At 44.1% G+C, this 17,092-nt stretch overlaps 1 protein-coding gene across 1 annotated transcript; it reads left to right on the top strand.

Moving 5' to 3' along the window:
* Positions 1-17,092, top strand: MUC13 (mucin 13, cell surface associated). The gene is made up of 16 exons (XM_074548822.1): positions 1-239; positions 953-1,015; positions 1,731-1,793; positions 2,521-2,583; positions 3,722-3,784; positions 4,506-4,568; positions 6,609-6,728; positions 7,629-7,735; positions 8,778-8,836; positions 10,192-10,346; positions 11,503-11,628; positions 12,769-12,880; positions 13,937-13,974; positions 14,475-14,562; positions 14,792-14,993; positions 15,837-17,092. The coding sequence occupies exons 1-16, from the start codon at positions 92-94 to the stop codon at positions 15,885-15,887; spliced, it is 1,521 nt and encodes a 506-aa protein (XP_074404923.1). The 5' UTR covers positions 1-91; the 3' UTR covers positions 15,888-17,092.

Raw genomic sequence — 17,092 nt, 5'->3', positions numbered from 1 at the left:
CAGCATTTGTCACGTGGAGGGGAAAGGCAGGGAGGGTACGAAACTGCTGCTGGTAAGGAGGACTCCAAGAGTAGGGTGTGAGAGAAGGACTATGAGAGAGAAACACAATTCCCCAAGGCCTTTTGAGCCGTCAATGCTTGGCAGTGCTGCCATGTCTCTTGTCTTTCATTTTTCAGGAAACAATACTGCTAATGTGACAGCTACTGAGGCACCAGAGGTGCCACCAACAGAACCTTCAGGTAAGGAGAAAAGCTTTCAGGCTTCCCCTTCTGGGGACAGCTTGCTGTAAGCAGGTTCCAGGGAGCACTGCAGATACCCAAGCAGGGAGGAGTTCCCCTGCCTGGGTTTCTCTTGAGTTCTCCCATTGTAGGCAAAGTTACCCAGACCATGGTCTTGAAAAATCTTCCACTCTTCCCTCTTTGCATGCCGATCTCTTTATAAAGCAAATGTGTGGGGGAAGATAAGAGTAGGCTGCTCTTTCCATGCTTGGTGCCTTTGCCTGTCGCACCTGGCCTGGGTACAAGGTGATCCTCTCAAAGGGGTGCCCAAGGCCCTGCAGGGACCTGTTCCTGACGCTGTTGGAGCATGGGCATGGAGGGATGTGGGGCACAGCCCAGCATGGAGAGGTCAGTGGCCATGCCTGAGCACTACAGTGCGAAGAGTGCCTGTCATCCTTGATTCCCAGCCTGATGCTGGGGAGGGATGTCCACCGCATCCCCAGTCACCTCCACATCCTGATAATCCAGCTTTAGGAAAGAATTTGTGCCTCTGGCATCCAGCCACATAAGCCTGTGCCCAATGCCACTGTGAGGGAGTGCAGATGTGGGAAGGAGGAGTCTAAGAGTAGGTTGTGAGAGAAGGAGTGTGAGAGAAAGACCACAGAATTCATCAAGGCTTTTTGGGGTGTCAATGCTTGGCAGTGCTGCCATGTCTCTTGTCTTTCATTTTTCAGAAAACAATACTGCTAATGTGACAGCTACTGAGGCACCAGAGGTGCCACCAACAGAACCTTCAGGTAAGGAGAAAAGCTTTCAGGCTTCCCTTTCTGGCGACAGCTTGCTGTAAGCAGGTTCCAGGGAGCATTTCAGATACCCAAGCAGGGAGGAGTTCCCCTGCCTGGGTTTCTCTTGAGTACTCCCATTGTAGGCAAAGTTACCCAGACCATGATCTTGAAAAATCTTCCACTCTTCCCTCTTTCCATTCTGATCTTTTTGTAAAGCAAGTGTGTGGGGGAAGATTAGAGTAGGCTGCTCTTTCCATGCTTGGTGCCTTTGCCTGTCGCACCTGGCCTGGGTAGAAGGTGATCCTCTCAAAGGGGTGCCCAAGGCCCTGCAGGGAGCTGTTCCTGAGGCTGTTGGAGCATGGGCAGGGAGGGATGTGGGGCACAGCCCAGCAGGGAGAGGCCAGGGGCCATGGCTGGGCACCACAGGGCAGATTGTGCCTGTCATCCTTGATTCCCAGCCTGATGCTGGGGAGGGATGTGTTCAGCATCCCCAGCATCACCTCCGCTTCCTGATCATCCAGCCTTGGGAAAGACTTTGTGCCTCTGGCTTCCAGCCACCTGAATCTGTGCCAAATGCCAGCATGGGAGATTGCAGATGTGTTAAGGAGAAGTCCAAGAGCAGGGTGTGAGAGAAGGACTATGAGAGAAAGACCACAGAATTCATCAAGGCTTTTTGGGGTGTCAATGCTAGGCAGTGCTGCCATGTCTTTTGTCTTCCCTTTTCCAGGAAACACTACTAGTAATGAGACAGCTACGCAGCCACCAGTGGTGCCACCAACAGAATCTTCAGGTAGGGAGAAAAGCTTTCAGGCTTCCCTTTCTGGGGACAGCTTGCAGGACGCAGGTTCCAGGGAGCACTGCAGATACCCAAGCAGGGAGGAGTTCCCCTGCCTGGGCTTCTCAGAGTTTTTCTTCAACTGGAGACTACATTACCTCGACCATGATCTTTAAAAATCTTCCATTCTTCAGTCTTTCCATGCTGGTCTTTGTTTTGAAGTAAATGTATTGGGGAAGGTTAGGGCAGGCTGCTGAATCCATGCTTGGTGCCTTTGCCTCCTGTGCCACTGGGTGGATTGTACAGTACAAGGGGTTCTATGTAAAGGGGTGCCCAAGGCCCTGCAGGGAGTTGTTCCTGAGGCTGTTGGAGCATGGGCAGGGAGGGATGAGGGCACAGCCCAGCATGGAGAGGCCAGGGGCCATGGCTGGGCACCGTGGAGCAGACTGTGCCTGTCATCCTTGATTCCCAGCCTGATGCAGGGGAGGGATGTGTTCAGCATCCCCAGAGACACCTCCCCATCCTGATCATCCAGCTTTGGGAAAGACTTTGTGCCTCTGGCTTCCAGCCACCTGAATCTGTGCCAAATGCCAGCATGGGAGATTGCAGATGTGGTAAGGAGAAGTCCAAGAGCAGGGTGTGAGAGAAGGACTATGAGAGAAAGATCACAGAATTCATCAAGGCTTGTTGGAGAGTCGATGCTAGGCAGTGCTGCCATGTCTCTTGTCTTTCATTTTTTCAGGAAACAATACTGGTAATGAGACAGCTACGCAGCCACCAGTGGTGCCACCAACAGAATCTTCAGGTAGGGAGAAAAGCTTTCAGGCTTCCCCTTCTGGGGACAGCTTGCAGGACGCAGGTTCCAGGGAGCACTGCAGATACCCAAGCAGGGAGGAGTTCCCCTGCCTGGGCTTCTCAGAGTTTTTCTTCAACTGGAGACTACATTACCTCGACCATGATCTTTAAAAATCTTCCATTCTTCAGTCTTTCCATGCTGGTCTTTGTTTTGAAGTAAATGTATTGGGGAAGGTTAGGGCAGGCTGCTGAATCCATGCTTGGTGCCTTTGCCTCCTGTGCCACTGGGTGGATTGTACAGTACAAGGGGTTCTATGTAAAGGGGTGCCCAAGGCCCTGCAGGGAGTTGTTCCTGAGGCTGTTGGAACATGGGCAGGGAGGGATGAGGGCACAGCCCAGCATGGAGAGGCCAGGGGCCATGGCTGGGCACCGTGGAGCAGACTGTGCCTGTCATCCTTGATTCCCAGCCTGATGCTGGCGAGTCCCAGCCTGAAGGGTCAAAGGTCCTGCTGGGATCACCCTGAGGAGGCGCAGCCTCCTCCGTCCCCCAGCTCTTCGTCCATGGTGGGCTTGCACAGGCACATCCCTCCTGCCAGCACCCCACCTCCCATAATGATGGCCAAGCTTTGGGAAACACTTTGTGCCCCTGGCTTCCAGCCATGAGCCTGTGCCCAAGGCCAGTATGCGGGAGTGCAGATGTGCAGGCTGTGCCCAGGATGATCGGCCTAGACACTGCTGATGAGCATGTAGCTGAAGAAGCATTCCTGGAATAGAAATCTCCTGCTGTCAGAATCTGCTACAGCACAGGAGTGTGTGTTAGCAAAGACAGTCATCCTTCCACTGCTCTGGAAGAGAACATATGAAGTTTTAAAGGGTGGTCTGGTAGCGCTGAGTGCAGAGGCTGTGTGCTTGTGCCTGGGATGCCTCAGAGCCTGCTCTGAGAGCCAGTGCTACTGCAAGGAGCCTACAACTCAGCATTTGTCACGTGGAGGGGAAAGGCAGGGAGGGTACGAAACTGCTGCTGGTAAGGAGGACTCCAAGAGTAGGGTGTGAGAGAAGGACTATGAGAGAGAAACACAATTCCCCAAGGCCTTTTGAGCCATCAATGCTTGGCAGTGCTGCCATGTCTCTTGTCTTTCATTTTTCAGGAAACAATACTGATAATGTGACAGCTTCTGAGGCACCAGAGGTGCCACCAACAGAACCTTCAGGTAAGGAGAAAGGCTTTCAGGCTTCCCCTTCTGGGGACAGCCTGCAGGTTCCAGGGAGCACTGCAGATACCCAAGCAGGGAGGTGTTCCCCTGCCTGGGTTTCTGTGAGCTGTACTACTACTGTAGACCAAGTAACCTAGACCATGATCTTGAAAAATCTTCCATTCTTCCATCTTTCTCTGCTGGTGTTTTTTGTAAAGCAAATATGATGGCAAAGATTAGGGGAGGCTGCTGATTTCATGCTTGGAGTCTTTGTCTCCTGTGATGGTGTTTGGATTGTGGGGTACAATGGGTTCCATGCAAAGGGGTGCCCAAGGCCCTGCAGGGAGCTGTTCCTGAGGCTGTTGGAGCTTTGGCAGGGAGGGATGTGGGGCACAGCCCAGCAGGGAGAAATCAGAGGGGCCATGGCTGAGCACCACGGGGCAGATTGTGCCTGTCATCCTTGATTCCCAGCCTGATGCTGGGGAGGAATGTGCTCAGCATTCGCAGCATCACGTCCCCATCCTGATCATCCATCTTTGGGAAAGACTTTGTGCCTCTGGCTTCCAGCCACATGATCTGTACCCAATGCCACTGTGAGGGAGTGCAGATGTTGGAAGGAGTCGTCCAAGAGCAGGGTGTGAGAGAAGGACTATGAGAGAAAGACCACAGAATTCATCAAGGCTTTTTGGAGAGTCAATGCTAGGGAGTGCTGCCATGTCTCTTGTCTTTCATTTTTCAGGAAACAGTACTGATAATGTGACAGCTACTGAGCCACCAGTGGTGCCACCAACAGAATCTTCAGGTAAGGAGAAAAGCTTTCAGGCTTCCCCTTCTGGGGACAGCTTGCAGGACGCAGATTCCATGGAGCACTGTAGATACTGAAGCAGGGAGGAGTTCCCCTGCCTGGGCTTCTCAGAATTCTTCTCCAATTGAAGACAAATTTTCCCAGACCATGACCTTGAAAAGTTTTCAACTCTTCCATGTTTTCCTGCTGGTCTTTGTTGTAAAGTGTTGGGGAAGATTAGGGCAGGTTGCTGGTTCCATGCTTGGTGCCTTTGCCTGTCGCACCAGGCCTAGGTGCAAGGTGATCCTTGCAAAGAGATGCCCAAGGCCGTGCAAGAACAACTGTTCCTGAGGCTGTTGGAGCATGGGCAGGGAGGGTTGTGGGGCACAGCCCAGAATGGATAGGCCAGGGGCCATGGCTCTGGCATAGGGAGCAGGCCATGCCTGTCGTCCTCCACTCCCAGCTTGATGATTTTTGAACAGACAATGCTTGGCTCTGCTGCCATGTCTCTTCTCTTCCCTTCTTCAGATAACAGTACTGTAAATGGAACAGATCCTGGTACAACATACACGCCTACCTCAGCACCTACATGTACATAGCAAATATGCTCATGATGCATTTTCTAGGGACTGCTTGGAATAACCAAATCCTTGTGAGCTTTGTAGGCTCCTCAGACAGGAAGGAGTTCCCCTCCCTTGGGTTTCCCATATTCCTCTTCCAATAGAGACAAAGCTGACCAGATGGTGGCCATGAATATCCTCCACTCTTCCCTCTTTTCCTGCTGGCCTTTGCTGCAGGGAGAATGTGTTGGGGAAGATTGGTGGAGGTTGGTTTTTTCATGCTCGTTGGCTTTGCCTCTTTCAGCAGGCAAGGATACAAGAGAATCTCTGCAAAGAGGTGACCTGGCCCTGCAGGGAGCTGTGCCTGAGGCTGCTGGAGCACAGGCAGGGAGGGAGCTGGGGCAGAGCCTGGCATAGGGCTGGGGCCAGGAACTATGTCTGGGGGACAGGGCATCTGTCTGTCCTGGAGCTCTCCATACCCCACCTTCTTCAGTCCCAGTAGGGCCTTCCAATGTAGGCAAAAGTCCTCATTCAATGCTGTATCTCCCTGCCACTCTTCCCTGAGGGGCCTTGCTGCAAGTGGAGTATGTTTGGAGGAGTTCACAATTGTTGTAGCTTTGTGCTTGGGCTCTTTTTCATCAGGAAAAAAAATTGATTTCACTAGGTTCTCTGGAAAAAAAAATTGGAAGTGAACCTTTTAGGAAATGAAAATTCATTGAGTGTTTATTTTTTATTTTTTGGGGTATGAATGAGAATTCCTCTTTTTCTCCCCATTTCACAGAAAATGTCTCATCCATGAGACTGTACTTATGGAGTGAAGTGTAAAAAACAAGGCAGGGTGAAAACCAGAATTTGATATCTTGAAAGAGAACTGTAATTGCCATCCTATATATAAGATGTATAGAAATATAAATTTTAATTTCTTATTAACCACTTAAATTATATATAGATATAAAATGCATACTTTAAAACCTTACAGAATATATATATAATTACTCTGAGAAAATATATTATGATTCACTTTGGAGTTCTCATTTTATTGATGTGTCTGCAGTAAAGGACTGTGCTATGACATGTCATTATAAGGCAAGTATGTTCCAGTGCACTATTAAAGATACACAGGCTATTGCAGTCTGAATTTTTCTGACAGTCACTGCTTTTGGCAAGCCTTGATCTCCCTTCTTTCCTTTATTTGGTTTTAGTTGTGTTAAGTAGAGTTGAACTCTGAATGCTCAGTATGACAGATAATGAATTTCAGCCATACTCCGTGGTGATATCCTGCTGGATTGTGTGGGGAAAGCAGTTACTATATATTAAACAAGCCAGATATACAGATGTATGCTCTGCAATTGCATCTATACTCTCTAAAACATATCTGGTAGATTCCCTTACTAGAAGTATATGTGAACTACTCAATGTATGAATGACTTTATGTTGAGCTAGCTATTGCAGAAACTCACAGAAACCCTAATATCAATATGTTTCATCTTGGTATTAGCGGATTTCTGCCGTGGAGATCCTTGTGGAACAAGTTCAGCTACGTGTGTTTCCTTACATAGCAATTACACCTGTGTGTGCCAATATGGATACTACTACAGCAATAAGGAGTGTTCGAAAGGTGAGTTGCAGGAAGGCATCAATGCTTTTAGTTACCTGCTCAGGTGGATTTTGCTTTCCATATAGCTTTGTTGTCATGTTATAATTGAAAACACAATCAGTCTGGGAAAGTGACTGCTGAGTGATTTCTTGCTTTGCAGGCAGCCACTCCTACAATGACCTAGATTGCAATCTTGCAAAACAGTGACAGCCAAGGAGGTTAATGTTCTAGGAAAAGAAGGTGAATTCTCTGTCAGGGGTGCAGGAGATTGAAATGAGTGAAAAGCAGGGAAAAAAATGCAAGTGTAAACCTGGCATTGATATTAATGACAATGATTTAAAAAAGAGCAAACTTGTGAACAACCGGATGGATTTTCCTCATTGCTAAACACTCATCAGAGTTCTGTGGAAATACATCTCTGAAATGCTTCTGAAGGCCAAGCATGTGGGAAAATAGGGCTTCTTATTTAAGGATCAGCAAGCAGGATTCTCAAATTTACTTGTGAAGCTTAAGAAGCAGGTTGATTCTGAATTACTTTCTCTGTAAACCACAGTGAACCACATTAGCTGCTTAATAGGTGCAAATTTGGAGTACTTGATACACATTTTTTCTCACCAAATTCTGTAACACCTTGCAAAAAGTCTTGTAGCTTCAGGCCATGCTGACAGTTTAATGTTACTCAGTTTCATATACAGGACAGATTGTTTGGGCCCAGAATCCTGCCTTCTACCCAGGCAGCCAAAGTATATCCCCCATTGTGACTGAGTTGATTTGTCCTCTGCTAATCCCTGCTGTATATGAAAAATAGCACTGATTTATTTTCTGCATTGTATTTCCCCATCCCTAAAAGCTGGAGAACTCTAAGGTGAAACTGAGCTTTCCTGAATGCTTTCTAATTTACACTCTCTGTTCTCATTCCAGGGGACGTATACCCAGTCTCCATTTTAGTGAACACACCTTACAGCAAAAATCTTGAAATTGTAAATTCCACAGAGTATCAAGAACTGTCCAACAATGTATCAGCATTTGTGAGTGACAATGGTTTTTCCTCCCATATATTTAAAGCTATTTTAGATGTCATGCAGACAGAGAGGACACTCTCTTTAATGTGGGGCCTAGAAAAGCTCCTCTCTACAAGAGATCTGCTTGTTTCAAAGAATGCTTCACATTAGTTTAGACCTATTTATGAAAGACTTGAATTTTGCCCTCAGATGAGCACGTGCATGACTCTTGCTGAAGTGAAGGGAATCCCTGAAGTAATATCTGCATTTTTACTCCTATTTCTGTTCTGGGGAGTTCTCATATAAATTGCTCTCCATCTTTGACCATTCCTTCTCCAGAAACAATGGGGCTGAGTGAAGTTTTCCAGCCTATTGAGTTTCTGATCTCCGCTGTTTGCTGAAGGCTCCATAATACTCAGTGGTATGAGTAAAAATGAACAGCTTTAATTTTTTTAAAAAGAAAATTATTGGCTCCACACAGCGCAAACTTTTCCAAATGGCCGTCCAGCTGTGTCTAAATACCAAATAACAACCCTCTTCCATAAGTCTGCCAGTATTAGTATTTTAGTGTTTTTAGTGAAATGGATACTGCACATTTTTTTATAATTCTATGATTATACGTAATATTTGGTAATAGATTTCCTGGAGAAATAAGATGATCAGTTTCATTTATACTGCCATGTTGAAACAAGTGGACTTCCTTATTTCTCTGTCTGGCAGTAAGGAAAAATATATATGCAACTCTACCAGACATCTGATTAAAAAATATTCACAATGTTAATCAGGAATGATCAAAAATGGTTATCAATTTCTGCATATTATTATATTGCTTACTATGAATGTTGTCTCAGAAAGTGACCAAAAGTTGTTCCTCCAGAGTGTTAAAAAAATTTCTCAATTTTTTGTCCAGCATTTTTTTCATGATATGGCTACAGAAGAGCATCATATATCATTGTGCCTATAGTAGCATATTCTGTATAAAAACTTTACTGCTGAAGCCTCAGTGGTTCATGTGATTTTGGGCTATGTGTCTGCTTGCCTTGAACTCCAATTTCTTTCTCTTTTATAGTTTAAGGAGGCCTTCAAAAATCTACCAGGCTATGTAGAAACTGTCATCAAGAAAATTGAGTAAGTTTGCTGGTTTTTTTTTTGCATACTACATACTTCCACATACCTCATTTTAATCTGTTTCCTGTGAAGTTCTCAATTCAATAAAAAAATGGGATGAGTTCAGCTCAGAATGCTTCCCCATAAAGGAGGGATGCTGGCCCCATTTTTATCCCAGTGTTTCTGTGAAATGGGCAGGCTGAGGCAGCCCCACTCTGTATGTCCTGCTGCTAGCACCATGTAGGATGCAGCACTGTGCTGTAGCTAGCAGTCCTGTGATATCTGACATGTCTGAAATTCTAACAGTTAACTCTGAGTTCCTGTGACCATTGGGAGTGCCACCCAGCTTGGAGTCCCAGCGTAATTTAAAAACCCTCGTTACAGAAGGCATAACAAATGTATTTTATTGTGCATTTGTTGGTGTCTCCTGATGGCAGGTTGAGAAAAGATGCTGCTGAATGGGTTGTGGTGTAGCTGTGGGCATAGGTCTCTTGCTGGTCTAGGTAGCCCCTGTGAGATGTCTCTTTTTTCCCATCCCCATCTGTTACAGGTTACTGACCCCAGAGCTCTGCCAGCTCCTCTGTGTTTCCTAACCCCTATGAAGCAAAACCTGGCATGCTAGCACACAATGTCAACCCTTTCAGGGCACCTCAGGGATTAATCAGCTAAGCAGAATGTTGTCCTAACAGAGCTGTGGGGGCAGTAACTTCCAGCAGAGCAGCTGTGACGTGGGGCACAGTAACACCTCAAGGAATGCAGCAATCTGCCACTGCAGCATATTTGTGTGCATATCCTGGCAGCAGGAGGTTTAGCTGAAGAACAGGGAAGTCACTGCTGCTCTCCACCTCACACCAGGGAGGTTGCTGTGAGCTGAACCCAACCCAGGTCGTGTGTGGCCTGCACAGATACCTCTACATGGCAAACAGCCCTGTCTGCATTCATGGTGATCACACCCTGAATTATCCTCACCACCCTTCAGGGTGGGTTCTCCACGTCACGCCTGGATAAACCCACAGGCTGATGGAAGTTAGGGTCTAAGAGATGAGGTTCTCCACATTGCAGGTGGTTTGAGGTTAACCCAGCTAGAAAATGCTAGTTCTGTATCAAAAGCACACAAAGGAGCAGTGCTGTTATCATTAAATACAGCAGCTACCTATTTACACCTGGACCTACTGGAAAGATGGCTGTTAATGTATTCCTGAGCAAGGCTTACACTCATTTTCAGGTCTCTTGGCAACTACCTACTTTATGGGGGGAGGGAGGGAGATTTGGTAGATTTTCTCTCATCTTTGCGTCTAGCTTGCATCTAGGTAGCTTTGCTAGCTTGCTATATGGATTATGTGAGACTTTAAAATGGTACTGTCTGTCCCTTTCAGACCTCTAAACCAGAGTGAAAGCAGAAATTCTGGTCCAGGACTGAATGTAACAGTGGCAAACCTGTTCACAGACAAATCAGATCGAAATGAAACTACAGTTAGCAATGCAATAGCAGCTGCAATCAATAACCAGTCCTTTGTCACGTCTTCTCAGGGTATGTAACTCCTTGCTAGGGAAGCAGCTAATCAGCAGAAACAGAGACTGTTAAAACCTGGTTGGAAGATTTCTGTGGGCATAGGAGCCCATCAAATCATAAGCCTTGTTGATTTTAAGGAGCTGAATGTTCAATCTCGGGTAATTTCGATGAGTCAACAATTCAGTGCTAGTCTCTTTTGTCTTATTAAGGCTTCCTACTCCCTGTGTAAAGAAGAAAAGGTAAATATTTTTCCCTGGTAAGCAATGTCATGGTGGTTTTAACCTGCTGAGTGTTAAGAAGTGGGAAAAATCAGGATAAAATATATACAGATATATATTATGCGTCAGAGAATAAGTAAGTATTTTGCTGGCAAAATAGGATGAAACTCTCTTTAGACTTCTCCCATAATAAGCCATGGTAATTGAAATAAGGCCTCACTGATTAGCTAATGAGCTAAGGCATTTGCTGATCTAAACCAGTAGTCTTGCATTATTAAAGGTGTAATACTGGGAGAGAGAGTTTGAAATTAAAATAAGGATGTTTTTTCTTTTTTCTTTTAATATTAGTTCCTGTTTTGAAATCAGCTTTTTAAAAAGGCATAGCTAATAATAAAGAGTACATTTCATGGCTTAAAGCCTGAGTTTGTTGTGTGAAGGTGACTGTATCCTCAGCTGTGAGAAGGAAATAGAAAACCACTGGGAGCTCCCAAGGCACCAGTGCAGTCACATTATATCTGTCTAGAACTGTATGGAATCTGGGTCTCACAGCTCAGCTGGGAAAAAACTAGGAGAACAGTTATGATTTTTCTCTGTAGGGTTTTTTGTTTTTTATTGTTTTGGTTTTTTTTTAAGTGAGTCCAAAAGTGAGTTTTCAGAATATGAACTTACAGGAAGAATGTCTCTTTTCATGGACTGGAGCCAGGAAGGTTTGGAGATAGTTGAAGGAGGCTGAGAAACAAAAGGTCAGAAGATGTGATGGAAACAGGACCACAACTATTAAGAGCAAGGAGGGAAAAAGGGCTGGTCTGACAGTCTGAAATATTGATGTCCCAAGAAAAGGAGTTATAATTTTTTTCTATTTAGAATTATTAAATAATTGGTTTATCATTTACTGGGCAAGTGCACTGCTTTCTATGAAAGGGTATTTAACTTTGCTCCCTGTTTCTCTTTTAAAGAGGCAAAACATTGTGCCTTTTATGAATGTGATCCTAAAACCACAGAGTGTGAAGAGAAACGGTTTCCAGAATGCAAATGCAAATTTGGTTTAGAAAAGACAAAATGGAGTGATTATTCTTGTCCAGGTAAGAGCCTTGTTGCTTTCTCTATCCTTGAAAGACTGATCTGCTTCTTCCTTGTCTTGGTCCCTCTTTGACAAAGGTGCTGGGCAAATGTGCTGACCTCTAAAAATCAGGAAATGTGCATCCTGTTAAGAAAGCCATAAAAACACATCCTCACATTTCACTTCGAACAAATCCATAATTTTATTCCAGCAGAATAAATTATTAAAACTTGATAAAATCATCACTGAAACCAGTGAGTAGGCAAGTCCTTAAATGCACTGTTAAGAGTCCTGCTAAGAACTGAAACCTAAGCAGGTAAAGGATGGAACAAATTGAATCCTATACTCACAGCCTTCTCTGCTAGGACATATTTTGGGAATAAATTCTACAGGTTACTTGAAGAAAGCTGACAGAACTGGAAGTCTCATGATGCACTACAATAACCTGTTAACGCTCTGTCTCTTGTTCATAATTCTAGATTTGCATTACCCGGATTTAGACAGGCATTTGTGAGAAGAATGATTTCTGTCATTTTTAGAAACTGTTAGTTGTTATGGTTTTATTTACTTTCTTGTTTTGAGTCTTTAAGTGAGTGCTCTGTTTATATTTTAGCTACCCTTCAAAGCCCTGGGATGTAGCTAATTTTCTTAGAAACACCTTCTTTTCTTCCTATGGAAACTAAAACTTTTACACTACAGAAGTTAAAAAAAAAATTAAAAAGAAAAAAAAAGTCTAACATGCAAGATTTTAAGAAAAATAAAAAAATAATTCAAAAGTCCAAGATAAAGCTATGAAAGCTGGCTACAGTAAGTCCCAGTGAGATGTGATCCAGTGTAGGCCTTTGTGGTCCCATGCCTGACTGGAACTGATACAGTTTGCCATACAAATCATCTGCTGTGAGATCAAACTTCAGGCCATTGCTTGCCTATGCAAGATGCAGCCTAGCCAGATTTCCTTTTTGATGAAGTTGGATGGTTTTGAACACAGCCTGTTTACTTTTAATTTTGTGATTTTACATTCCAGTTTTTGCTTTACATGGGTATAGTCCTAAAAAAGCCATTTGGATTCTTTAAAGCACAGGAGAGGGGTGGGTGTGTGTTTAGAGCAATAAAAAAATCTTCTACCTGCAATTCACTTATGTTTTTCTCCCTGAAAATACAGTTTGCAGTGCAAACTGCTCTGCAGCAATAAACAAGTACTGTGTACAAGAAGAAGATGGTCCAATATGCAAATGTATGATTAACTTCAAAACCAAGGTTGAAGAATGTGTGGCGTGAGTATTCAGCTTTTTATTGCATTCCTGTGCTGTAGGTGAGGGTAGGGGAGGAGAGCATCTGCCACAGGGCCAGCTGCAGGCCAGAGCAGGCTGCAGCTACGGGAATCAGAGAGCTGCCCAGGGGGAAGGCAGGGGGTGTCACAAGCCATGGTGTCACAAGTTGGGGCATTTTCACTCCTTGGCATTAGTCCTTTGTGTGCACTCATAACACCTGGGAGGAGAGGCAGGAGGCCCAAGGTCACCCCTGAGTCAGTGAGGACAAAGTCCTTCACCACGTCAACACAAACTGCTCTGGCAGCGTGGCTGAGCATGGGAGCTGCTCTGCTGAAGTGTTTAGTAAGCAACAGGCATAAGAGCAAGATGTGCCTCCAGTCCCTGCAATGTTTGCACTGCTATTGGTGGGGACTGTTTCCCAATAACTTTCAGACCTTAATTCCTGCTTGGTTTCCTCTCTGAAATTATTTCTGTTAGCTCAGGATCAGAACAGAACAAGGGTGTTTGCTGGTGAGGCCAAGTGAGTGACTGGTTGTGCTCTGCTCTGGTGGATAAACAGGGAGACTCACTCCCATACCCATGAATTCAACTCTTTTTGTAGTTATTATTGCTGCAAATGAAACATTTCTTACCATAAAGTTGATATATTTTAAATATAAGAAACTACTATGAGAGGAAGGTAGAGTTACCTGTCCTTATAGACCTTATACTGAGGCTTTTGTTAAAGACATTGCATGGCAATTCTAAGTGGCTCAAAGATGCAGAGTTTAGTTCTTTAGAAAAATTAGGTCCTTTTAACATTTTTCAGACTGAGATCCTGAAACGTTAAGTGCCAAGATCACCAATCACTCTGAAAAATCTCAGATTGTTTCACTTCAATGAAAGTAACAGTAAGATAGGGTAAAGAGGAAACCTGTAAGGAACACACTTTGTGGAGAAATTGCTGATAAAGGGGTGAAATATATTATTGTTTTGTGATCATAGAATGGTTTGGATTAAATGGGACTCTAAAGATAATTTTTTCTTTCTGTCTATCCTTCCCCTTTTTCTCTTCTGTAGTTGTACAGTGGGCTTCTCCGGGGAGGAATGCACTGACAGTAAGTACAAGAATTTCTGATTTTTAATCAGAAAAATACCTAGTAATGCTTAATCTGTCTGAGATAACAAAAAAGTGGTGGCCTTTAGGGGTGCCACCATTCTTCATTATAGGAGGACTATGTTAGGGGAAAAGAAAGTGAAATTTCTCTGTTGTCTTATGTGCCTAGGGCATGGGAAGAGCCTATTTGACACCTAACTACATGGTTTAGTGTCAATACTAGCTTAAACAACCCCTACACCCTCCCAGTTGTTCCTGTCCCTCACCTATAGCTATGTGTAAAACCATTCAGTGCACAGTATTAGGACCCAGAGCTGGAGTCAAAACATCCATCCATCAGAGATGGTCTTTAATGCAGATCCTTAATTTACATCTTTCTGTGTCCACAAAATGTTGTAAGCACCAGGAGCCTGAAAATAAATCCCTTCCCCTTCCCTCGTTTTTCAATATTCACTGTGAGTTATCAGTTGACACATTTCTTTTTTGCTTTTTTCCCCCCAGACAGTGAACTCATCCTTATAATAGTGGGCACAGTGTTTGGAGCCATTATCCTGTGTTTAGTGATAGCAGTCTCTGTTATTTCAGTCAGGTAAGAATATTTCTTACAGTTGAATAGAAACTGCTTTGCTGTGTGTTCAAAATAAGGATTTTGCACTAGCTAAAAAAACTCTATGCTGTAAAAATCTGTTGCATACTTCAGAATGGAGCTGAGCATTCAAAACAAGGTGGGAGTGGACAAATCTCTAAGTTGGACTTAAAAAGTAAGGCACACTAAACAGTCTTTTAAAATCTCCTTTGTTCTTTCATCTCCTCTAAAGAGCAAGGCACAAACAAAGTCCAGAGAAGAGGAGCCTGATCCAGTCAGGGTATTCTGACATGTACACTGATGACAGACCAAGCATGTTCCCCAGGGTCCAGACCACCTCTGGCCATGCAAACCCAGGATATCAACCCAACAACCCCTATGAGATGCGTTCCAGAAGCAGAGATCATTTTCCAGAGAGCGATTATGATGATATGGTAAGTGTTTCACATAGTCCTGGGGGAATGGAATTCCTGAACGGTAGCACTGTGGGCTACAGACATTATTGGAACCTAAGCTCCCCTCTGTACATCCTCCTTGGTCTGGAAGGCCAAAGTGGTATAAAGGCACCCAACAATGTAGCTGCAGCTGAAAAAAAAAATCTTAATACGGAAATTTCCTCAGTGCAGAGATCAGCACTCATGAAGACCTTTCTAGTCATCCTTGAGCCACAGGAAGGATATGTGAAAAGCAATGGTCAAAGCAAGAGCTTGGCAGCCCAGTGGTCTGCTGTGTCATAGGATATTTGCACCAGCCAAACTCATCCCTCAGCTGCAAGCATCACAGGCTGCTACCGCCTGAGCTTCTTCTAGGCTGCTGTAGAGTCAGCAGGTGCTGCAGTGGCACCTCCGAGCTGCAGCCTCATGCAAGATTCAGTCAGTTTAAGCTGGGAGTGATGCCCAGGGGGTTGTGTCCTCCTGCCTGGTTCACAGCAAGAGCACCTGCAGCTGCTGCAGCATTGCAGAGGGGAAAGGTGTGAAGTGCCATGAATAATACAGAAGTTTTTGCACTGTTGTGGCCCAGGGCAGCCTGGTCAGCAGAGGTGTGTCATTATGTGGAAGGCATGTTCCAAAAAAAAAAAAAAAAAAAAAGCCTGATTTATCCTTGAATTCTGCAAGGGAGCCACAGAGGAAGCAGAGGCTTGAGATTAGCTCAGTTTGGGTTAATAACACCAAGGTTGTGGGATCAAACCCTGTACGGGCCATTCATGCAAATGTTAGACTTGATGACCTTTGTGAGTCCTTATTTCTCTTCTTTTCTTGTCTGAAAATTCTCTGTAGTATGAAATATCACGGGAGCCCACAGGCTTTAGGAAACAGGGCAGATATTGAGTGACCAGAGCAGCAGAAGGATGGACGAGCACCACAGCCCTGGATCAGAGCAAAGAGTTTCACAGCCTCTCACCAATGCAGTACTTCAGCAGAAGAGACAACAAGGACCTTAACCCCAGATTCTCTCAAGATTTTCTAGAGGAAGATTCCTGCTTGAAAGAGATCATGGATAACTTTGAAATAAAGGAATAATGTTAGGGAGTAGGGAGAAGAAGAGGACTTCTTTTAAAAGAACTAATGTGCTCCAATAAACATTAGACTTCTTCAATGAGGCCGGTGCATTGGCAAGAGAGTGAGTGCACACAAGATACCAGAATTTTAACCCTGCTGGTTTTCAGCTCTTCTGGAAGCTCTTCTGAAAGCTCTTCTGGCCCAGGCAATATGTGTGATGCTGAAGAACATCAGTTCCCAGAGCTTTGCTTGGATTTGTGCTCACTTAATTTGAACTACAGTTTGGGCAGATGAAAACTGTTTTTCATGAGAATCTGACCTGTTTCAATTTACTGTATTAGATACAGGGTTTTTTCACTCTCCTCAACCCCTCAATATCTCCCATCTGAAAGCATTCTGTTCAGATCTCTGCTGACATGGGTTGTGTGACACAATGGCACTTGTCTGACTTTTTCCACAGCCTTCTTTCCCAATACAATGGCAACATACAATATCTCCAAACAAACACTATTCTTCTTCATCTTGCAAAACTGCATTGATTTTACATTTTTAGCTCCTGTGGAAAGTGTTAGCATTTTTCTTTCTTCTCCAGTCTTTGTGTTTGAATGATAATAAGCTTGGTGTTTGGGTTTTTAAAAAATTTCTTACATACAGTCAATAAATCAGTCTGTAAAAGAATTCATATTTTACTGTGTTTTACTGAGTGTGCATTATCTGTTGACTAGCATTAACATTATATTTATATAAAATACTTCTTTGCACACATATGTACATATATTTATAAATTACAATCATTTATATGATAATTTGATTCTGTTGTATTTTGTGTTTTGGTCTTTATATATGCAGATTAACTTTTCCTATTAAACATTATTTTTTCTCAGTACCAGGGCTTTCTTATGTTCCTCCCAGTGATTTAAGTGCTTTTAAAACTCAAGAGACTATTTTATGTTAAAATTTATATAGAACTTAGACACAAGTGTGCACAGACTAGTTTCAGCACCCAGGTTTCACTCAGAAGTTCAGAAATGTTA

This window comes from Zonotrichia albicollis, chromosome 10 (assembly GCF_047830755.1).
Source record: "Zonotrichia albicollis isolate bZonAlb1 chromosome 10, bZonAlb1.hap1, whole genome shotgun sequence".
Taxonomy (NCBI): Eukaryota; Metazoa; Chordata; class Aves; order Passeriformes; family Passerellidae; genus Zonotrichia; species Zonotrichia albicollis.
This window is presented reverse-complemented; position numbering and strand designations above follow the sequence as displayed.